This window comes from Phaseolus vulgaris, chromosome 1, assembly GCF_000499845.2.
Source record: "Phaseolus vulgaris cultivar G19833 chromosome 1, P. vulgaris v2.0, whole genome shotgun sequence".
Classification (NCBI taxonomy): Eukaryota; Viridiplantae; Streptophyta; class Magnoliopsida; order Fabales; family Fabaceae; genus Phaseolus; species Phaseolus vulgaris.
This window is the reverse complement of record NC_023759.2, coordinates 45,998,258-46,024,326: the sequence shown is the minus strand read 5'-3', so window position 1 is coordinate 46,024,326 and position 26,069 is coordinate 45,998,258. Positions and strand designations below refer to the sequence as shown.

General features: G+C 29.5%; 2 protein-coding genes across 2 annotated transcripts; one reads left to right on the top strand and one right to left on the bottom strand.

Annotated features, from left to right (window-relative positions):
- Positions 1–1,848: 1,848 nt before the first annotated feature.
- LOC137814689 (rho GTPase-activating protein 2-like) lies at positions 1,849–5,129 on the bottom strand. Its single transcript, XM_068617555.1, has 4 exons — positions 4,464–5,129; positions 3,478–3,598; positions 3,018–3,368; positions 1,849–2,855 (listed from the first exon to the last, which is right to left on the bottom strand). The coding sequence occupies exons 1-4, from the start codon at positions 4,769–4,771 to the stop codon at positions 2,223–2,225; spliced, it is 1,413 nt and encodes a 470-aa protein (XP_068473656.1). The 5' UTR covers positions 4,772–5,129; the 3' UTR covers positions 1,849–2,222.
- A 9,761-nt stretch (positions 5,130–14,890) lies between these two features.
- On the top strand, positions 14,891–16,464 carry LOC137814688 (peroxidase 3-like). The gene is made up of 4 exons (XM_068617554.1): positions 14,891–15,174; positions 15,326–15,517; positions 15,613–15,778; positions 15,923–16,464. The coding sequence occupies exons 1-4, from the start codon at positions 14,971–14,973 to the stop codon at positions 16,327–16,329; spliced, it is 969 nt and encodes a 322-aa protein (XP_068473655.1). The 5' UTR covers positions 14,891–14,970; the 3' UTR covers positions 16,330–16,464.
- The last annotated feature ends 9,605 nt before the right edge of the window (positions 16,465–26,069 follow it).

Genomic DNA, 26,069 nt, shown 5'->3' with positions numbered 1-26,069 from the left:
TTTAAACGTAAAAAACAAAAGAATATGGTGAAGGCAAGGATCTTTAAAAAAATGTTGCTTTCGTAATGTTTCTTCCAAGAGAAAGATTTTTTTTTTTAATATAGTCTTTACATCATTTAAGAAACTTAAGAATTGAAACTAATGATTAGTTTATATATATATATATATATATATATATATATATATATATATATATTTATTTTTTATTTTTTATTTTTTTTTCTTTAATCTATAAGATGTTTTTTAAGGATAAAACCTTGATGAAACTTCAAACTTCAAAACAAACTATACATCAAATAATATCTCAACAGAGTTGAGATCGGGACATCGACGCCGTATGTGGAATATTCATCTTTGATGAATGAACTAGATATTTCAAAAGTGTTCGAAACTTTGATTAGTAATGAATTGAGACTTATTTATTCTAATTCTAGTGTTGATAAGATTATTTCTAAAATTGATTATCAATTTTGTAAATTTTGGTTGAGATAGATGATATATTTATGAATTTAGTGGTTAAGATTAACCATGTAAATATATTGGTAACCAAAAAAAATTGTAATAAATTCATTGCTTTTAATTATAGTATCGGTACATATTATTCTTTTTTTTTCTTTTTTATATATTGTAATAAGAAATTAAATAATTTTCTCAATTCTAATAAAATAGTTAGAAAAAAATTATTTTATCTTTTTTTTTAATTTCAACTCAGAATAAATAGACAAGTGTAAATTAATTAAATTTAAGTGGAAACTAATAAATATTTTTACAAAAATAATCACTATTATATTGAATTTTGCAAACAATGAAAAAAATAAAACAAAAATCTATTAAAAATATGATTATCGAAATGGAAAAACAGGAGTATATTATTTAAAGTCAATCAACTTAGTCAACCTTTACATGATACATGATTAAACATTATTAAATATTTTATCTTAAATTTAAAAACTTAAATATATGTCACTTTAAAGATTACTTTGGAGAATAGAATGGGTGATGATGGTCCATTGCCGCCTAATATTTTTTTTCAACTTATGAGTAATGATGAGATAATAATAATGTAAAAAATCATTTAAGTAAATCCTTTTCTTTGTATTTATCGAAAGGTTTATAGGTAAGAGACATTGGATCATGGCACACACACATATATATCAGAAATTACCAAAGTAGTAAGTAAACTCATGGGTTAGATCATACCAGAATTGTTGATGAAGATAAAATGATGAGCTTTGTTAGATCTTGCATACTACTGCTACATTACGTAAGGAATATGTCTGAAGTCAATGATAGAAGATGGGGTATCACTTTTGGGCACCAAAACAATATTAGTATCATTTATAGAACAAAAAAATTCACCCAAATGTAGCAATTGTGTACATGCATTAGAAATATCCTCACCACAAACTTTCCACCTTTCATAATCACCATATATAGATGTAAATAAATTTCGAAAGTAATCATCTGCAATATCACGCAAACCCCTGATCTTGAACATAATTATTACGGGCATCTAGCAACTTTTGCATTCGATTTTGTCTTCGTCTAGCAGAAAAACTGTGTATTTGAATCACCATCACGTAGCCAAAATAAATCTTAGACCTTTGCTTCCAGTTTTGTTCTTAAGAGCACCAAACCCACATTCAACTGACTCAACATCGAACCTCCTCTACTCCTCCAGTTTCTGACAATGTGAGTTGAAATTTCTACCCTAAGCATTCAAAATAAACACAATAGGAGTATGATCTGAAATGGGTGCCAAGGCATTAACTAAATGAACATGGTCCTGTGTCGAATTAACCTCTTTGAGATATTGAATAGTGTAGGATTCTAATCTCGATACAGTCGTGAAAGGAGTTCAACATTTAACTACGAGTAATGTTACATTACCAACAAATTTTGATCATGCACAAATACAAACAAAGCAAGCACCATTTCTTGCTGATCCAATCTCCCTATTCCCTAACAAATTCATCAATGCATTCATTCAACACTACCTGTTTAAAATTTGAAAATACACTTGGCTACTCCTTAGATTCTCATCCAATCTAGTAGTGGGACATAGAGAATCAGAATCAGGTCAAATTCAGCCCTAAACTGAACATAACCACTGCCCACATTCCACAACGAAACACCCGTGTACCAATTAACCCTGCTTGTAGGGACAAAATATAAGACAAGGTACTTAAACACCGCTAAAAAAGTTAAAATACACTGAGTTCTTAACTAGATGCAAACAGTGGAACTAGAGAACCAGGATCTGTAAATTTATCGATCATCTCCACGTCATTGGTGCTTGTGCTTCCCATTGATGAACTACTTGTGTCAGCATTTGATTCCTCGGCAGTAAGAGTTGTTCTTGAGTCATCTTCGGAAGAGGAACTTGAGCAGGAATTCTCAGTTTTGATATCAGTAAATGATAAAGCAGATTCCAAGTTATAGACAGAAAAACTCTTGGGGCTCTCTAACTTCTCTTGCAAATACCCTACAGGTTCTTCCGATAATCTTTTTGTTTTCTCATCCAAACGTTTCAAGAAGCATTCCACTATCTCACTTACTGATGATGCATCACCCTCCCCGTCCTCTTCACTGGTAGGACTATAGTTAACATCATTATGATCATCATCATCATCTTCTTCTTCTGACTTGGTCTCTCTCAATTCATCACCACTAGTATCCATTTCTTGCTGACTATCATAGTCATCCTCTGATTGGCGATCAGATGAACGAAATGACATAGGCGAATATCCTCCTTCGGCTGTTTCTTCACGTTTTCTAAGTGTCTTCAGTATTAGGGTCTTCAGTAAATTCATCACTTGGACCGCATGCATCAGAGCAGTTAATGGATCAGACATCTGTTTCAGGAGACAAAAGTAAAAAATGGAATTTAGAATACTAGGTTTCCAGTTTGCATGCTAATGGAAACAACATAAATTATTTTGTTAAGCATGAATGACTTGTTAATTATAAAAATTAATGATTTAGATTTTAAAATGAAAAGGTGTATGGAAACATACCTGAGTCATATTTGGAGCAAAAACCATTGCAATGTTTCTTGCATCCATTTTGTTGTAATCCTCTTCAGCTACAACATCAGCCATGAGATCAATAGCCCAGTTGAGCAAGGCTGACTCAGTTGGTTTTAGCTGCTTCACAAGCTGAACAGACTCTTCTTCTGTGTTGCACTCAAGAACTTGCTCAGGGGAAAGTCCATCTAGCACTCCTGAAGGAAGCTCTCTGAACCATGCTTTGATTAGGCCTGCCAAGCAGTGGACATCAATGTCATCAGGCACAATACCCTTATTCAACTGCTCCCTTAAATGCTCCTCTTCACTGTTCTCTGGATTTATGCGAAATATACCTTCAGCCTGAAAATTCATCGAGAAGAGACCACACAAATGACAGTCAATGATCCAACCTCGCAAGGTCTTTGTCAATGGTCCAAATGGCAAAGCATATCATAAATTTGGTACCTACCTTTAAGCCACCCTGTGAGTATAATCGCTCTTGCATTAGCAGTAGAATAGTGGGAACACTGTTTCCTTTTGAATCATAGGAACACTGCATTGATTCTGCTGAGACGCCAAACACACTAACACTGCAAGTGTTGACGTTGGCAAATCACATCAGCATACGGATAAAGATATATAATCTGGCTATAGTTGGGATTTATCAAAAAATTATAGGGCGAAGAAAACAGATATGATTCAATAACTGTTTTAAAAATTCAATTGCAACAATTGGAGTTTGACAAAAACACGTAATCGACGTGAACCCCAGATCAAACACTCTCAGGCTCCCCACTTTGCAATTACACAAAAACAAAGAAACTTGCTTCAAACCACGCCGCACAAACGGCTTGATTGCATTTTACAAAAGTACCGAAAAGCCTGAGAAAAAATAGGACAGCTTTTAAATCCTACATTACCGTTAGGTATTTTTTTCAGCAAATAAAGGCAAACCTTAATTCGCTTTTAAATGCAACTATAATAAAGGTAAAGCTTAATCTCCTTTTGAATGCAACTATCTAACTTTTTAGTTTTATATCCTCCTTCTTCCACTTTTCTCCCACGCAACGGACAAAAATCCTTACTGAAGAATATTAACGTACATTCCTCCGTCAAAACACACACACACACTAGAAATGTAGAAGGGTTTATGGCCATAAAACTCTCCACTTCATAAAATCCGAACAAAGTGGATAATTTTCCAGCTTAATCTGTCAATTTTGCAGTTTGGCAAAATACTCCAAAGGAAAACTTCTCCGCACAAAACAGTTACACCGATTTGAACAGGATTATTTTCAGGGAAAAAAACGCAACTTTTGAAAGAGAAAAACTACTTGCTCACATAAAAACAGACCCACCAACAACAAAATCTCTGAGCACCAAAAATGAAACAAAAGAAATAATCTTGGAGCATTTTTAGCAAACCCCATTTTAAACAAGCGAAGAAAGGAGTACCTAGCACTGGGAACAGGAGCGGGGACATGAACCTCCAACTCAAGAGGAAGACCCAGAAACCCATTGAAGCGATCGAAAGTGACATGACTAACATGCTTGACGTTTGTGGGCCATCCGATCTCCATGGGGTGATGGACAGCGGAGATTACATCGTCGGGACTGTCCACACTGCACGCCACCATCGATTTCCTCAGCGCCGCCAACAGAAGCGCAACAGGCGACGCCGGGTTTTGGTCCTCTTCGCCGCCTCTCCGCCCCTTCCCACCACCGCATCCGCCAACGCTGGTGACCACGACCTGCCCCGTCATCCTTATCTTCTTCCACAGAAAACAAACACAAACGACTCTATCTATGCGTCTCTGGGTGCACGAGTGGAGAGAGATTTTTCTTGTTTTTTGTTTGTGTTTATTGGGAGGTGGGAATGGAGACAGATTTGAAATTTGAGGATGAGTTTGGCAATGCGAGTTTTGTTGTGTTGCATTGAAGTTGTTTGCTAGTTATGTTATGTTATGTATGTATTTCCGAACTTTGAACCTCAACGGCCACTCGTTTCAAATTTTGTTTCAGACTTTATCTACCCTTTTCTCTCTCCTTTTTCACCTCACTGTCCGTACTATTAACACCACATGCCACCACACATTATTAACTGCATCTTCCTCTTTAATCAATTCTCACATTGCTCTACACCATCCTTATTACTTCCCATTATCATTATTAATTGTAAAATTAATATTAACACTGTTTAACATTTAAACGCTCTTAAAAAAAACTCAGCAATAAATGTTAAAAAAACGAATTTTTAAGTACGGGCTATTTAGTTCCATTATTACACTGTAAAAAGGGGGCAATTTTGAATAATGGGCTATTTTGTTTTCTTTCGCCTTTCATTTTAGTATAATCATGAACAAAAGAAATATTTTTAAAAACTGAGTGGTTCTTTTTGTTTTGTTACCACTGTGACAAACAAATGCAGTTCGATTCTTAAATAATCTAAGGTAATCGTTTGTTAAACTGTTAAATCTTAAAACGGCCGAACCGTTTATTTAGAATATCGGAATAGTATATTCTTGTAGAAACAATTTATGTTGAACGAAAGTGCCACCATAAAGGACAATAATACGTTGGCGATAAAGTTTTTATCATGAAAAAGTGATCTTATTATTTGCTTCTTGTGTGTGCGAGTCAGCTAAATAAAACAACACACTCATTTGTGAAATTAAGACATCTTCGAGTTTGGACATCAAATCAAATCTATAAACTCGGTTTCATTTAATGCACGAATAATGACTTGTGGTGATTTGATCTGTTTATGGAAATTGTGAAAAATTAGAATCTACGAACATCTACTTTAGTTGGTTGATGAAACTAGGACAATTCACCAAATTCCAATGATCCATATAAAATTCGAATTTTATGGAAGACCGTTGCAAAAGAATATGATCCTTCTTTTATGAACATTTTCAATTGTTATGTAGGATCATCAACTTTTGTATCTCCAACTGCTATGGATCCTTTTTGCCTCATTCTAATTGCTTTATGAGAAACGGGATGCACAAGTAAAATGTATACGTTACAACCTTTACAAAGGAAATAAGTAGAAAAAAAAATATTTCATATTTTACATAATTATTTTCCTTTTATTTTATTATTGTTGTTATTTTGTGGGATACCCCAATGTTGGGTAATTGTGGAGCCATATGGGTGAGATAGATTAACATGGGATTGCGATGAGACTCTTAAAGACTGACATGGAAAGGGCCATTGATAGGGCACAATTCAATGGTAGCATTTTTAGGAATTCAACTCATCTATCATATTGGAGAATCAACACCCAAAAAAAGAAAAACTCATTTATGGTTTCTAACATATTCACTATTCATTTATTCCTATATAAATCATCTAATTTTTGTGAGAGAGATTGATGTTGAATTAAATTAACTTATTTTTTTATTCACCAAAAAACAAACAAGGTTTTTTAGAAGAAATAATAATATATTATTTCTTTTTATATGAACAATAATGGTGATGTCAAATACATACATAATCAGTGACTCAGGTGAATGTTTAGAAATTGGTTGAGTTTAATTTATCTAACTCAAGTTCTCCTTTTGGTCAAAGGTCTCTTCTCGTATACTGAAAAAAAGATTGTGTTTGGTCAATTAAATAAGTATAGGGCCGAGGGAGCGGCACCCCTTGTTACTGGTGGGGGCCCATGGACCCATGGACCTGCCCTAACTTTCTTTCAAATTCAGATTTTTTTTAATTATAATTTTTATTTATCAATTTTATTAATTTTCCCATAACTGTATCATTTTATTTATCGGAAATAAAAAAATGTGTCACGTGTAAGTAAATATTAATATCTTATTAGATTCCTGAACTAAATTTACTGACTTCAAAACTTTAATAAAATTTTGTAATCAAGTATCTCAGGAAGTAAAATTGCAGATTGATTTTTTTTATTTAAGTCTTGAAACAATTTTTTATTTGTAATCAATATATATTAATTTTTATTTAAGTATTGAAACAATTTTTTTCTTTGACCCCAATTTGTTCCTTGGAGAGAGGAGTGGAGAAAGTTGAGATTTTCAGAAACATATATAATTGTACTTGTATAATATTTTTGGAATAATTGGGCCTACTGGGCCCTAAGAATCCGTAATTGGGCATGCATGCAATAATTTATTTTATGTAGCTTAGCTGTATCTCTTTTCAAATATCTGGTAGTGACATTCATTTTATTTGTTTATTTTTTAAATTTCAATACGCGGCTTTCTATCAAAGAGATAAACAATAAAATAAGAGGGAGAAGATGAATTATTTTCTAGCACATTTAGATAACTTTAAATTTATTTTGTTAAATTAAAATATTAGGTAGAAAAAATATTGTTTGACTTTAAATTGTTATAGTTAAAAGTTTAAATGATCTCAAATTAGATTATACAATATGAGTCATACTTTGACAGATGTATTTATAGGTTTGGTTAGTTATCAATTAACTTTTAAATCTTAACTGATTCCAAGTGATATAACTATGTTACTTATTTTTTATTTTTTTATTTTCATTAATGTTATTTAATTATTAAAAAAAATTGATTAATTTTAAGTACTATTATAAATATTCATTTATTATTAACTAAGATTTTGGATAGTTTTATTAAATTTCTCTTGTTAATAATTAATAGGCTCTAAACTAATTTTAGATAAATTATATCCCTTAATCATATTCATTACTTTACACAACTTTCAATCTCAAACTGAGTATACGAAAGACGAAGAGGATTGATAATTAATATATTTTATAATTTACTTTAAATAAGTTACATCACCAACTAACAATCAATAAGATCTTATAGAAAATCAATCAATGATTTAAAATTACTAAAAAATTAAAATTATAATGATTACTTAAAATATATTCTTCAATAAAATGTTAAGTATAAGCTAAATACTTTTTATATATAATTAATTGTTATAAATCATTCATCAAACTATTGATTAATATGACTCCTCCTTTAAATTGATCATTTGATTACTATAGACTTTTGTTATTTGTATTTTAATTTAAATAGATTTTTAGATTGTCACAAAAATCCAAACTGAAAAATGAAATCCATTCGAGAGTATGTGAGAGATAAATAATTCATTGAGAATTTTTTTTTTTAGTTTTGCTCTTTTCATAACAAAAGAGATTTTTTCACAACTAGTTATTTTTTTTATAATTATATTTTTATGTTAAGTATGATATTATCATACAAAACTATAATATATGTGAAGTTCAACAAAATGGCATGTTATTAAGTGAATTTACATCTAAACAAAAAGAATGGAATAATGAAAAAACACATAGTGTAATATTATTATTGATAGGTGATGAGAATATGGAAGAAGTTTATGGAGAAAAGACTACTCACAAGCTTCATGCAAAGATCGAAAGTTGGTACATGATAAAGTTTCTACATATTTGTCTTTGTTTGAAGAAATAATTATATACCATACAAGTGTATGAAGGTGATTTCATCTCCGAACACATTGATAATTTCAACCAAGTTGTTCTTAGTTTAAGAAGCATTTATGTTCTTATTAATGATGATGACCAAGTTCTTCTTCTTAGTTATTTACCAAGATCTTAAAAAAATTATTATGAAATGGATTCAAGCTTCGGACAAAGCTTGAAAGTTGGTACATGATAAAGTCTTTATATAATCGTCTTTACTTGAAGAAACAATTATATACCATGCAAATGTACGAAGGTAATTTCATTCCTAAACATATTGATAATTTCAACTAAGATGTTATTAGTTTAGAAAACATTGATGTTATGATTGATGACGAGGACCCATTTTTTTTTTCTTCTTAATTCTTTATTGAGATCTTGTGAAAATTATTAGGAAGTGAGTTCAAATTTTTATCTCTAACACACCTCCTTCACATGAAAACATGAATATATCGAGCGTGAGACTAAATAATTATGTATGACTTGATAATGAGTAATATAATGAGTTCAACCTCGATAGGTTAAACTCTAATACCATATTAAGAATTGTGTTTAAGTCTTACTCGTCATAAGAAAATCAACTTGTAAGATGAGATTTATCCCAACTTATATATTATAATTTTACATCCTTAATAAAAATAAATAAAACCGTCATTTTTAATAGTAGTTATTGATGGAAGAAGTTAAAACATCGTTACAATATTGAAGATTAAGAAGGTATATTATTGATTTATACAATAGTATCAAGTTAGGCTAGAGATGTGCGAGAAAATTATTCCTAATTAATTCACAATTTTTATTATATAGTCTTAAGTTAAGTATAGTTGTCTGATAAAAAATTATGTAATCATTAATCATAAGTTTTAGTTCTTTAACAATTTATTAACTATACTCTCTTACATCGTTTTGATAGTTAAAACAATGTATTTTTAAGTCCTTAGGTTCCAACTTCCCTTCATTTATGTCAATAAAAATATAATAATTTTTGTTTTATGTCTGGTGTTTTTTACTTTTACTCTTTGCCTTTTTATGTTATAGCAAAAATTCCTTCTTTTAGTTCTTAATGTCATTATAATGAGAAACAAAACAAATGATGTTGGATATTGCACGGGTTGTACCAAAAGAAATTATTAGGGTACAAATAATTGGAAAAAAACTAAGTTACGAGTTTAATTGTTAAGTTAAATAGCTTATAGTAATATTAAATTAATCCAATGTTTATTTATCAAATATCTAATTGCAATTAAACAAAGTTTATGAACAAATTCAGTCAGTTTCAGACTAAATTATTTGACATTATCAGTCAAATATAGTCTAATTTATTACTAAATAATATTGAATTTGACCGAAGTCTTTTATCAAAGTAGTGTGTTTTCAACCAAGAAAATTATCACCCCGTCCCTTGAAGATTCATTTCATTTCGTCTTGTTGACTATATACACAAGATATCAACTATAATGTCGTTTTGCCAAAGCAAATTAACTATGTTTTAAGCCAAAAAAAGAATCACATAGCACTGAATATTATTTATTACGCTTTCATTTCTTATGTAGATATAAAATGATAAATTAAGTAGGAGTGATATAGGTAAAAAAAAAAACTATTAATAAGCAATTATAATAATAAATACTGATCGTAATGGGTGTTAAGTATGATTTCTTTGTAAGTACTAGTAAAAAAATCAACTTACTTTCTAAAATAAAAAAGTATGCATTTAAATTCCACAAAAGTTATTTTTATCTAATTTCTCCAAAACTAAGATGTATAAGTTGATATTAATTTACAGATAAAATCTTAATTTAATTTTTCATTTGTCTCACTTATAAATATTTGTGACAAAAAAATAAAATAACTCCTGCCTTCCTCTTTAATTTTAATTCTAATCATTCAGCAAAAAGAAACTTGGACTTGAATTAATTAAAGGACTTACAAAATTTCTAGGTGGCTACATAATGATAATGATTAAAGATATGAGATAAGAAGTAATCAGCTAGTAATCTCATATTCAATTTTGGAAGAGGGTATAAGCTTTCTCTTAATCTGATTTTTTCTTCATTTACAATAAAATAAAATGAAAGTTCATTGAGAAAAGCAAGGTATAGATGTTGAGAGTTTGTCAATGGATGTGAATTGTGATGGTATCGTTATTTTTATAGTAACAAAAACAAATCCTAAAACCATGTGTTTTTTTTATTAATGAATAAATAAAATAGAATGAAATATTTAAGGAATATTTCAATTTTTATACAAAACTTTCCAATACCTAATCATAGGTTCCAACAAATAAATTTTCTAATTAAAACTATTTTTAAAGCAAAATATTTAATTTTATTTTTTGTTTAAGTTTGATAATATAACTCTTATTTTTGTCTTATTTGAGTCCTTTATCGGTTAGTGTTTTAGTTTTATTCATAAAAATTGTAATTTGAGTGATAAACAAAATTATTAAAAACTAGCTGGAACATAGGTAAACACATCTTTATTCGTATTTTTTTATTTTTGTTATTAACGTATATTTATATTTTTTATTATTATTATGTATTTAATTTTTATATTTTATATTTTTTTATATTTTTTTCTCTCGTAGTTTTCTTATATATTACTCTTTTGCCTAAAAAATAACTATCTACGTAAACTCACATTTTACCCTTGTCTCTCCACTCATCTCTAATATACGTCTCTCAATCCATTTATTTCAAAATTAATTTTAAAACTTTTTTTTTTAAATTTCAATTTAAATTACATTTTTAATTTTACCATTTTAAAATAAATTAAATTTATTATATTTTAATATTGTAAAAGATAAATTTGGAAACAAAATGTATATAGCAAATGACAATTATAAAGCGAAATTATATTTTATATATAGATATAGATAGACAACTTTTGTAAAGAATTTCCACAAATATTAAAAAGAACGAAATTAAAACAGAAAATAAATAACCATGGATTCCAATTTTTTTATTGAAGTCTTAAGCAAGCATGTGGAATGAGACTAGTCATTATATAGAAGACAAGCTTGTGCGGAAACTGAATGTTTGTGATGCCTTTGACATACATAACGTTGACTTCACTTGTTTGCTCATTTTTTCTAATCATTTCCAATACTTTAGCAGTTGACATTCAATCACGATAACAACCACAACAATTTATTCAAAATATTTATAAATATCTTCAAACTTCAAACTTATCGTTGTTGCTTGTTGGACAAAACAACACGAATCTTCTATATTATTTACGTTGAATCTTTTTAATGTCTCCTCCAAAAAAAATTCAACAATACTTTTTAAGTGGTTATTTTATGGTGTAAATAAAAGTAAGTAAAATATTAATGGAATGATAATTCGTCATTATTTTCTGGATTTTGTTTTCTTTTTCCTTTATTCATTAGTTTTATATTATTATTTTTTAGTTTAGAAAATAACACCACATTAAACCTTAAAATTAAATTGTGTGAAACGAACATGATTAAAGAAAGGGAATCGGCCTTCTCAGCAAGACTAATGACACTTTAATGTGATTACATTTTCTTAAAGAATAGATTAGAAGATAAGTAGAAAATTAATGTGTGGAAAAAGAATAAAGAAGTAGCAAAGGATAGATGTTATTATTATTATTATACCATTGTTTTTATTATTCTTATTTATGTATGTAATTATTTGATATTCATTCATAAATAAAATATTAAAATAAACAGATTTAAAAAAGATTATAACAATGAATGGTGGGGATCGTGGGAAAATATGGAATCATAGAAATTTTATTATTTTCAACAGTGGTGTGACTAACACGTATGAAATTTGTACTCTGATGCAAGCAAATGTTTGGTATTGGATTTCTGCAAAATCTCGCACTACTTCGATTTCCTTTTCCAGTTGGTGTTTGGAACCTTTGGAATGTATGTGTTTGGTTATTTGATGTTTTTTAGGTTCTTAGAGTGGACTGTGTTTTTTCCTGTTTGATTTGGAGAGTACACGTTAGATTATGTATTTATTGTATAAGGGTTGATCCACCCCTGAGGTGGTTCACATTTATTTATTTGTTATTGCTAATAAAAAAAATAATAAGATATGGTTGAGATTTACAATACAAGTATTGAATAAGTCTTTTTTATATAACATCTCTTCAACTATTATTCTTGAAATCACATAAATACGATTGTGAATTGTTTAATCGTACATGTTGAAGATGAATTTTTTGATAATATATTAAAATCGTAAAATCATTTTCTATTTTTTTTAAGTGAAGTCATTAATGATAAATATGAATTTAATTAAAAATAAAATAATTAAAGTCATATTTATATTCGACTTCAATTTAAAAATAAATGATTGAAATTGTGTTTATGATGTAAGACTTGAATTAAAAATTTGAAATCATGTTTATTATATATAAACCTTAATAATATATTAGTATAAAATTAATCAAATTAAAAACATTTTCAATATGCACACTTGGGAGAAAAAAAAAATTTATTACACAACTTTTATCTAATAAAATTGAAATTGTATTCTATAAACACGACTTTTTTTTTAATTAGCCTTCGTGAAGCACAAACACAGCTTAATCTATTATTATAACATTTGTTTTACAAAATTGCAGTAACTATTGACGTATTGATTTGTTAATTGGCAATCTTGTAATTTTAGAAAACGGTTTAATATATCAAATTACAACAAAAAGGTTTAATATATCAAATTACAACAAAACGGTAAATTAATTAATAGTTTACAATTTATATATTTTTCTTATTTGAAGTTATCTTATCTTAAAACATGTAGGAGATATATATCTCAGGCATGAGAATAACAATGAAGCAATCGTCTGGTATACTGCATATGCTTGAGGATATGGCTGAAATTTATTATGCTTTGAAGATTCCACATTTTGCATCTATATTTCCTTAAGGAACACTATCTTCTACATTTGTAAAACCACTCAAATTCATCAAAAACTCGCTGGTGGAAGTGTTGTATTTGGTCAAACTGAAAAAAAAAGTTTAGAAAAAGGGTTGAGCAGCGAAGTTATGTTATGACAGTGAAGAACATATGTGCAAAGTGCTGGCAGATTCTAACCAACCACTGTAGAATTGAACAAACTATTCTTTTCACACAAACTTACCACAAATAAAAGAAAAAAAACTGTTCAACACTAACATTATTATAGGCGACAAACTTGAGAAAAAAAAACTTGTATGTTGTTTGGCACATGCATAAGATTAACTTGGTTGCTGAATTTTTCTAAATCCTTTGCACTTGCTTCAAATACTTTAGTCGTTGACATTCCATCACGATAATTGTTCAACTACCTAACGTATGCAAATTACTTAATATACAAACATCGAATTTGTTGTCGTTGATGAATGGGCGAAAACGTGTAGCCCCATCAAATCATTGTTTTTCCCTCAAAGGCTTAAACTATAGTTTTCTCTAATTCGTCTTCCAAAATTTAAGGGACACAATCATGCACATTTAACTTGTAAAACTACACTCACCACTACAAAACTATAGGGTGTTTGGTCAAACCTAAGAGAAAGTCTAAAAATGGTAGACCCGAGAAGCTTATGACAGCAAGGAAAATATGTGCAGAGTGCTGGCATATTAACCACTGTAGAATTCAGCAACTTATTTGTAATAAATACGTAATATTTATTAATAGTTACAAGATAATAAATACGTAATAAAGAGACCGTTACAACTGAAGTTGAATGAGTCAACGGCACTCCGAATACTCGGATAAATATCTCAACACAACGATAAATCAAAAGATACACTCCCATGTGTTCTGGCCAACTGATTATCTAGCTCACATAAATGGAGATCAAAGTCAACCTATAAATAAGACTTCTGAAGGAGAAAAGAGGTACGTTTTTCATATCTTAAGAGAACACACCAAAATACTAGAACTGACTTAAACGTCGGAGTGCAATCACAGATATCCGACCGGCGGAGCACACAGCGAGAAGAAGAACTTCGAATGACTAAGAAACTACCAACACGTCAACGAATTGTGTATCAGTGGATAAATATTACCTAAGTTCCGTCGTTCATACATGTACACTATTCAACTCTTTTAACACAAACACTCAACAAAAAAGAAGAAAACAAACAACTCTTTCGACCACAAACTGACTTTATTATCGAGTGTCAAACCAATTAAGAGAAGTTTTTTTTTTCTAAAAAGTAATAGTTATATCATGTGAAACCAATGGTAGGTGAGATTATCTTAATGCTACTAGATACATACATGCATGCAATGATTGAAGTTGCCATTTAATATATATGTTTGAACCTGGTTTGAGGGCACAAGTTTCCTTCTCGGATTAATATTCTCACACAATTTAATATTATTCTGTATGTAATGCTTAACTGGTTTGATAAACTAAAATGACTTGGAAGGCCTATAAAAGGGAGCAAATGCTGTTTTAATTAAGCACATCACTCACCAATTAAGAGTTAAGACAAGTGCATAGCTTGGAAGTGACACAAAGGGATTAAATTGAAGATTAAGATGAGATTTTTTCTTGTAGCTTGTTTGACAGTGTTCTGTATCCTTGGGGCTTGTCAAGGTGGCAACCTTAGAAAGAATTTCTATAAGCAAACATGTTCTCAAGCCGAGCAGATTGTTAGGACCAAAATCCAGGAACATGTCTCTGCAAGGCCTGATTTGCCTGCCAAGTTGATCAGAATGCATTTTCATGACTGTTTTGTCAGGGTAAACATTCATAGTTCTTGCTCTTTATTAGTATTAATTACACCCTATGTGCATCATTTCAAATTTAAATACAACAGTGTTGATTTCCATGCAACGTAATTTAGAGCTACACGCTGATTCACATGACATGGTTGTGAAAACAACATTTCAGGGTTGTGATGGTTCGGTTTTGCTGGATTCCACTGCCACCAACACAGCAGAGAAGGATTCCATTCCTAACTTATCTTTGTCTGGCTTCGATGTCATTGATGACATAAAAAAAGCATTGGAGGCAAAATGTCCTGGAACTGTATCTTGTGCTGACATACTTACATTGGCTGCAAGGGATGCTGTTTCTGTCCAAGTACGCAGAAGCTAACCATTATATATACTGCAGAACTTGCATATGCTTTCATGTAATCTTGTGTTATGCATGTAACTGACTGGTAATATTTGCAGTTCAACAAGCCTATGTGGGAAGTGCTTACCGGTAGAAGAGATGGGAGAGTATCCATCAGTGGTGAAGCCTTAGCCAATCTACCAGCACCTTTTTTCAACATTAATCAGCTCAGAAAAAGCTTTGAGAGTAAAAAGCTTACAGTGCACGACCTGGTTGTGTTATCAGGTACATTTTTTAATGTAAACTTGTGTTAAATGTACATAATATTAATCATAAATACCAAGGCAAAAGGGGTCACCGAAATCATCACAATCAGCTATTATGACAAACCAAAATTAACCTTTTGGCTATGTGTTTGGATATATATAGGAGCACACACATTTGGAGTTGGTCATTGCAACTTATTCAGTAACAGGATTTTCAACTTCACCGGAAAAGGTGATCAAGATCCTTCTCTGAATCCTACTTATGCCAATATTTTGAAGTCAAAATGCAAAGGTCTCAGTGACACCACCACAGCAGTGGAGATGGATCCTAACAGCCCAATCACCTTCGACAGTGACTATTATTCGATCCTTCTTCAGAACAAGGGTTTATTCCAATCAGATGCTGCCCTTTTAACAGCCAAGGTGTCAAGAAACATTGTGAACGAATTGGTGAAACAAGACAAGTTCTTCACAGAGTTTGGGCAGTCAATGAAGAGAATGGGAGCCATTGAGGTCCTCACAGACTCAGATGGGGAAATTAGGACAAAGTGCTCTGTTGTCAACTCTTAATTAAGACTCGTTACTGCTTTTAATTTCTTGTGTTTCTTATTCTATATTCTTTTTTTTAAGCCATTTAGTTAAATTTGCTCTGTGAGACACCTTCAAAATTAAGAAATAAAGTTTGTGTTAAATTAATTGTACCAATTTGTCTTTATTGACCTCATATTTAGTGTATGGCTTGAGAGATTTTTAGACTAATAATATTATAAATATGGAACAAAATTAGTTGTATGTTTTAATTAAATTATCTTTTTTATTTAATATATTCTCAACTAGTAGTCAAAATCCAATTCTTTTCAGGTATAAAATCATTCATTACATTAGTTGTTGTTTTTTCTGACAAATATTATTCATACGTATAGTCATACAGTTAAACATATATAAAATGTTTTCAAAAAAATAGTTATGTATCATGCTTTTAAACTTCGGTATTATGTGAAACTATAATTTGATGAAAATGAAAAATTATATAGACTATTAACTTGTTTTGTTATTTTATATTTTTACGTTTTGTAATTGTTTTTAATTAATTCAATTCATTATTTATAATAAAAAACTACTTATAATAAAATTATAAAATTTATTTATTTTATAAGCATATTTCCTTAAAAATCTAAGATTTTTTTTATTTTAATTATTATAATAAGAATTTTTATTATTATTATTATTATAATAAAAGAGTGGATCACATGCGTTTTCACTGATGTCAATAAAAAGAATAATACCCTACCAAACCAATTAATATATAAATATATTCTATCAATAAAAAAATACTATAAAATATAATCTTTCAAACGAATATAATAACAAATATCATTAGATCTTAAACAATTACATATACAAAATAATCTGATAAAAATAAATAATGTATATATTCAACATTTAAATATAAATCATTAAATGTAACACCAAACTACTTCAAATTCTTACAATTAAATGATTCAATTTTATAATTAAGTTTTTTTCACCAAAACAACTAAAAAACAGCATTAATTTATACCAGATAACAAAAGTAGCAACTTTTGATTATCCACTTTATATGCAAATCTTCAAATCCAAAAATATTATCAAGTCTTTGTTTAAAGTTTAAATTATAGTTTAAGATTACGTTAAATTCCCTTACATTGAATTTCCTTCGATCTTAAAGAAACCATAAAGTTGTTAACATAAGTCTATTTTTAGAATTCTTTATGAATATGTATAATCTACCTATGTATCATTTTTGTTAACATTTGTGTTTTGGTCTAGTCCCCCGTATTTTTGTATTTTCTTTCTTTTTTTCTTTTGTTCAATAATACTTTTTTCATATGATGGTAAATGATTGTTGTAAATTGAGGTGTCAGCCTAGCTGACATCTTAAGTTGCATAGTGATACCTAACATGGAAACTTTTATTTAAAAAAAAGAAACCATAAAGTTGGAGAGATGATTTGAATCATAACCTTATAAATATAAATTATTTAACTATAAATCATTATATCTGACATTAAACTACTTCAAATTCTTATAATTAAATCACTCAATTTCATAATTAAGTCTTATTTAACCAAAATAACTACATAATAACACTCTTTTATATGAAATGACAAAAATATAAAATTTTGATTATCCACCTCACATACAAATCTCCATATCCATAGTATTTTTACATTAAATTTATTTTGCTATTAAGGAAGCTATAAATTTAAAGAGATAATTTCAATCACAATCTTATAAAAACTCATTTATTACCTTAATATGTTGTAACTTTATCCAACAAACAATTCAAAGTTAAGATAAAAGTTCAAATATCTCTACCATCCCATGATATGAAGTTTTATAAGAAAGATAAGAGATTTAAAGATTGTTCTTGCTTGATATATAAAAGAAGAAGAAAAAAAGAGAAAAGAAAAACCATGAATATTAAATTGGAAAGAGATTTAAAGGATGTTTAAGACGATAGGTGAAAAATAAAGAATGGAAGAAAAAAGAAGAAGAAAAACTATGGATATTGAGGTGGAAAGTTGAATTTTCTCTATATTATTAATATTTTTATTCTTCTTTTAAACTTTTTTATTTATTTAAAATGTAATTTATGTTAATCTTACCACTAAAACCTCAAACTAGACAACTTTTTAGATTTTAATATATGTCTTTTCAAAAATATTAGAATCATAAAACCATATTAATCTTTTGTGTAAAAATATTTTTTAGTAGTATATTTCATATATAAAAATAAAACAACATATTTAATAAAATTCCTAAAACTTTTCTACTTACAAGGATTGATTATCATTTTGGATTGGATTTTAATTAAAAATCCATATTTTTATAAAAAAAATAAATAAATTGTATTTTAAATCAAAATTTATGTTTTCTTACAAAATTAACATAATATTAATATAATAAGATGTAAAAAGTTAGAATATTATATAAATATTAAGAAAATATAATAAAATTATAATTTAATAAAACTAAAAAAATTAAAGATAATATAATATATAAATTCTTAACATTAAAATATACATACCTATAATACTTTAATTAAACTTTAAAAATATTATATCATTTTATTATAAATTTATTTAATAATATTAATTAATTACAATAATAAAATAATAATAATAAATATATTATTTATAATAAAAGATAATTTATATAATAATAGTTTATGAAAATATTTTTATATATATTTATAAAATTTTAATTTGATTTGATTTATGAAAATATGTTTATATATATTTATAAAATTTTAATTAACTAAAATGTATAAAAAAGATAAGTTGGGAATAAAATGATCAAATTGAAATATTGTAGATCAGACAATCAGATTGCAGATATTCTCACTAAGTCATTGAAAATCGATGTTAAGAGATTTGTTTTGTTGGGTACAAAAATTGTTCCAAAACAAAATTAAGAAAGAATGTTGATTATTAATTCAAATTTTATTAACCTTAACTGTTGATTATTAATTCAGATTTTGTTATCTTAAATTATTTACGGGTAATTATTACATTAATGATGAGTTTATAGCTTTCGGTCATTATAATTTTATTACATATTATTTCTTATCTTAAGAACAAGATTTTCCTACGAGTTTTCTCTTCCCTTATACACACATGCCTACTTACTCTTGGTCCGGCCAACTTTATAACAAATGCATTCACACAACATAAATATGCATCCAACAAAAACACCTTTATTATGTTGAGTGGAGCACGGAGCACGGAGCACGGAGCACGGAAAACGAGAAAGAATAAGAGCGAGATTCGTGGGGCAAAGAAAATGTACCGCAACTCAGATGTGATAGTATTTGAACAGTCTAAAATTCTGGAGAGAATAGTGGTATAACAAAAAGTTCATCACCATTAAATTGTTAAATTACTGTCATAAAAGCCTGGGGGAATTCTGGAGATATGGTAACAAAAAAGTTCATCACCATTCAAATTGCTGTCATAAAGACTTTGAGGAATAAAAACTTGAAAACAATAAAGATAGGATAAAAGGTAGGAGTCCCAACGGAAGGACTGTAACACTGCACTGAAAACTTCTTGCCCTCACCCAAAATTAATGAAGTATTTTTGACACATCAAATTGACTTTCTCTGCAAATAATATTGCAGCACCATTGACATTGATAGCATTTAAATTATAACAACGTTGTATCAGAACCTACAAATGTTTTGAAAATAAAATACATATCAAATAACATAATTCCAGGTCGAACAGTATAAAAATTATAGATGTAAAGAATAGAAAAAACATATTAAACTCCAGGTCAAATCTGAGGGCATCTGCATGTTAATAAATTGCTTCTATTATATACTTGTGCATGCATAAAAGCTATAGTTGGAACTAACAAAAGTTGCATATGCATATATTCTGATAAGTCGGTTAATTTATGATTTTTTCATATAAAATCTTTTTTTTTGTTAACATATGAACTTTGGTCTAGTTTCCCCGTATTTTTTATTTTATTTTTTTTTTCTTTTGTTTAATAATATATTTTTCATGTGATGGTAAATGATTGTTGTTACTTGAGGTGTCAACCTAGCTAAGATCGTAAGTGACATAGTGATGTCTAACATGAAAGTTTTTATTTAAAAAAAAATGCAGTTAATAGTATTTAATTGTGGGTTATGGTAATTTTAACCTTGCGGCAAAAATCACCTTCAATAAAATTTTGATTAATGAAGTAGGTAGATTTGTTGAAGGGTAAAAATAATATGACATATGGGTACCTTTGGACTTTTCCAACTGAGTAGGCCTCGAGCTTGTGATTCCATAAGAAACGATGTGTTGATTAAAGGAGTTCCAGTTTCCCTCTTCAATGTATGTATTCGATTGCATCGTCGAACTTGTGGTCTGTTTTCTTCCACTTGAAGAATCTTGCCAAGGTCGCATGGCAGAATCTAAATCCAGAGTACAAGAAGAAAAAACTTCAAGTGATATTACATTTATGAAATAAATTAATATATATTATAAAGTGGACTTTAAGTTTAACTCAATCCCATAAAACCGGTTCATGGGGTGAGGTTTGCACCCACTTATATACAATGAAATGTCATAATTTTTAGTTGATGTGAGATCTCCAACAAGATGTATTTTGGCGCTACCTGATAATCACGAGTGGCTACATTGATTGCAGAACACTACATTAACATTTTTAATATACTGAGCGTCATTGGTATTGTTGAAACTGTAGTAAATTTAGGCTTTAAAATGAACAAAATTGGTTTCCCGAGGCGTGAGTAATCATTGTCCGTAAGGACTTATCCGCGGTGTATTGCGCAAGTCCCCCAGGATACAACAGGATCTTCCCGGTAATTTTCAGGGATCAGAACTAGCAAGTTTTTCTTTAAAAGAGTAATACCCAAATAGAACCCAGAAATATTATAATAATTAAAAGTAAGTGAGGAGAGAGAAAGTGAAAAGTAAAAGAATGTGGGAGGAAGAAGAAGGTGTGAAGAAGATGAAGAAGGTGAAAGTGAGATGCGTTTTCTGAAGGAGGGGAACCCTTGTTTATATAGGGAAAAAGGTAATAGCCCCAAACGGCCACTACCCACGTTCCAACAGCCATTGGTGGCGCGATTCCAGGTTCCAACGACACCACTTCTTCAACCTCCGAAAAACCAGGCATAGCAGGGGCGGAACGACTTCTCCACTGCAACAACGATTCTGAAAGACCAGGTGAAGCAGAACGTGCACTTGCAACGGTAACATTTCAGTTTTGGATTTCGCAACAAAAATCTCAATGCGTTTGATTTTAGGGTTTTCTCGCATGCCCTGTTTTTATTTGCAATACCGGAGCTTCGTTTTACAACAATCCTCCACATATTGCAAAAGATAAAACATAGAGATATTGAAACAAAAAGAATATTCTGGGTTCATCTAAGATGTAATGCATCAGATCTGGTATAGCAAGCTATATGAATGATAAGTGTCTAATTTCAGTAATATTTCATATTAAAATATAGGCACTTATGAGGATTTATTGCTAATTTACATATAAAATAATCCCTAATTTATGAATTTATACCTTTTTACATTTTTTATGATCTTTATTTGAATAAGAGTATTTTATTCCCAAATTTGGTGTTAATTGCAGATTTCTAAGGAAGATTGGAGATTTGGATTAAAGATGAATGATTTGAGCTAAAAAGATAAAGATAGAAGGTCCCAGAATGAAAAAGATGCAAAGAAAGATTGGGCCTTTTTTATGTGTTATCATTTAGCTCATTAGCGCGACACAATAAACAACCTAACCCTAGAAAAGTAGGATAAATAGAGGGCTAGAGGCTCAACCTTAGTGTGCCAGATTTAGAGGAAAACACCATAGAGTGAATTGTAAGCCAATTGGGAGAATGGAAGGTGATAGAAGTATGCGTGGCTAATTCTACCCTTTGGGATTGAGAGTAATCTGCTCAAACTCTTATGTATTGAGGTGATATTTTATATATTAATATTCAGTTCTTGATTGATTATTGGTATTGTTGTTTTACTTTTAATTTTCCGTGACAAATTGAAAATCTTAAATCTGACCGGGAGGTATTTTTAGGGTTCGGACCTAAACAACAATACTTAACATATTTGAGTGCTAGGAATAGATTTGAAATGTTAATTGCTATTAAACGTCTGAGCTTCGTTCTAAGTTGTTCTTATAATTATGCGAGGGATCGATAGTTAGGGGACATTCTTAAGGATTTTATATGCGAGGAATCGATATAAATGATTTTTATACGGGCATCAATTTCAATCAAAGAACTTAATATATTGACATGCTAATCAAAATACATGAGAGTGAGAGAGATGAAACTAATCCTTATTTTTCCAATTGAAACAACTAATTCTTTGTTTGTTTTCTTATTGATCAATGCCAACACAATTAATTCAAAACTCTTTTAATTGTTCTGTTTTTATATTTAGCGATTATTGTACTCGATAATTCACCGTTCCTTGTGGGATCGATATCCGTCCTTAGGGACAATTATTACTTTTGACAAGCGTGCACTTGCCGTAAAAAGTCATCAATGAACCAGTCTTAGATTAATGAACGTAACACATAGTGTAGTTGGTATAGCAAGCTATATGAACCAAGACACTTAGTATGTGTTAGAGGTTTATCAATCACAATACACTCCCACATTACTTGTTGTTATCGCTGTGTTGCGCTACTAGGCCATGCGCGTGCCCGATATTCATGAATGCTATAGAGATCTTGCCAAGATCTCATGCAAGCGGCCCCACTTGACACTCATATAGGTGATTTCATCAAGTGTATGCTGCAAATCACACACCACCCATAAGGGATATGAAAATCATTAAAACTTTGTAAATCGTTAAAACTCTTTTACCTCAGAATTTTAACCACAAAGTTTATCCTCTTGATAATGCAGTAACTAACACTTTCACACACACCATAAGAATGGACAAAATTGATTTTAAATCAATACCAATGCTAGCAGAACTAACAAGTGACTTGTTTTTACCCATATGAACCTTATTCATGGGATCTCCAATCACAAAGGTTGGGTTTCCATCACTTGTTTGTTTGCAAGTGGCTTAAGTCTCATTCCCCTCGATGTTTTTAAAATCATTTTTCTCCCTAGGGGTTTAGTCAGAGGATCTTCCAGATTCCGTTCTGACTTGACATAGTCAATAGAAATCGTTCCACTCTTTAACAGCTGTTTCACCAAATTATGTCTCAATTGTATATGTCTATTCTTTCCATTGTAGCTTTTATTTTTAGCTATAGCTATTGCCGATTGGCAATCACAATGCATTGATACAAATGGGGTTGGTTTCATTCCTAAAGGAATGTTTGCTAAGAAGTTTTTCAATGACTCAACTTCACTACCAGCCATTTTTAGAGCAACAAACTCAAATTCCATTGTTGATCTTGCAATAATAGTTTGTCTGACTGATCTCCATGTAACTGCACCAACCCCAAGTGTAAATACATAACCACTAGTGGATTTTGTCTCATCTGAATCAGAGATCCAGTTAGCATCACTGTACCCTTATAGCACAGCGGGAAATCCACTATATTCAATGGCATAATCCATTGTACCTCTCAAGTATTTCATGAGTCTCGCAAGTGCATCCCAATGATCCTGACTAGGACATTGAGTGTATCTACTCAATCTACCTACTGCATAAGCAATATCTGGTCTAGAAAAACTCATTAAATGCAATAAGCTCCCAATTATCTGGGCATACTGAGTTTGAGAAATAGATTCTCCTCTGTTCTTCTTTAATTTGGAGTTAGCATCATAAGGGGTACTCACTGACTTAAAGTCATAGTAACCAAACTTCTTTAGAAGTTTCTCAGTGTATTTTTCTTCGGATAGTAATATACTATCTCTCTTCCTTATGATTTTAACTCCTATAATCATACTTGTTTCACCCATGTCTTTCATCTCAAACTTAGATTCAAGAAACAATTTTGTTTGAAAAACTATATCATTGCATGTACCAAAAATTAGCATGTCATCTACATACAAACACATAATGACATATTCACCATTTTCAAATCTAGAATACACACATATAAAACTACAGGTGATATTACATTTATGAGAGAAATCAATATGTATTACAAATAAAACTACAGGTGATATTACATTTATGAGAGAAATCAATATGTATTACAAAGTGGACTTTAAGCCTAACTCAACCCGATAAAACCGGTTCATGGAGTGAAGTTTGCACCCACTTATATACAATGAAATGTCATAATCTTTAGTTGATGTGAGATCTCCAACAAGATGTATTTTGACACTACCTGATAATCCTGAGTGGCTACATTGATTGCAGAACACTACATTAACATTTTTAATATACTGAGCGCCTTTGGTATTGTTGAAACAGCCCTTCATGATAAATTTGACGGTTGGCTTCGTACTGCAAATAGCATGTATTAAAACATCAGCAAGAAAACTCAAAAAACAGAGTGAGAAATTATTGAGATGCCACAGTACCAGTAAGCTAATATAACCATTGTCGTTAGCAGCTGCAGAAAACTTATCAGTAATATAATCATTATGGATTCCTTAGTGGAGCTCAGAGAAAAAAGGATTAGTGAAAAAGAAGAAAAAATTTCCATCTTATGTCTATGGACAATATAGGCAGAAGTCAATTTATAGAGGATTTTGGTACCTTTTTCGGAAGCAAAAGTCGTTACATACGAACTTCTCTTCCTTTCAAAAATATGATTACAAGTTTTTAAGATAAAGTTAGACTATTCTAGATAGCTAAAAGAAGAAAAAGAGATTATTTTCTTCAGCTTGAATTGAATTGCCCATCTTGCATCTCAATTTTAAACTCATAAATCTCCAAAAAAATCAATTTACTAGATATATCATATGGTTATGGAATTGCTTATGAAGTGTATGAATTTTATTAATAACTAACTATAAAAGGCTTATATTTAAAGAAACAAAAAAATAAAAAAGTTCATTGATGCAAAACTTATAAAATGATGCTCTAAAATAAATAGAGGAGAAATGATTTACTTTCTAATTTATTTTTAGATGTTCTTAATACCTATTTAATAGTCATGGTAGAATATGAAGATTTTTTTATTTCAACAAGCCATGGGATTTGATATTTCAGTGAAAACAAAAGTAAAAAAAGTAGGAAAATTTTTTCTTTAAAAAAAATATATTTAAACGCTTATATCTTTTTTATTTAAATAAGTAAGAGGCAAGTTGACATATAAGTATTCCAGTAGTAGTTGAGTATTCAAAATTTTATAAGTTTTTTACTCTAATGATATTAAAACTCATTTTTATATTTCTTATATTAAAAATTTAAAATTAAACTTAATATAAAATTAATTTCTAAATATTAGTTATAAAATGTAAAACTATTTTAAAATGATTTAATTATTAATAAAGTCAATTTAATTAACTTTAAATTGATTTAATATTTTTTAACAAATAAATGGTTGTTGCTGTCTAATTAGAATCGCTTTAGCGACAGTAAAAGAATTTGATTATTATGAAAAGTTAATAAAATCGATTAAATAAATTCTAAGTCAATAATAACTATATTTAATATTTATGTACAATAAATATTTAACAATTATTTATTTGAATTCAATTATTTACTTGGATTTAATTGTTTTTCAGATCACAAATCTATTTTAAGCCATAAGTTCTAGATACAACTTATGTATTTTGTTTCAGCTTTTCTCTCACAATAGTCAATCAAACAATTTCAATTTTTGTATGGTTAAAAATAAAAGTTGATATGATAAGTTTATATTATT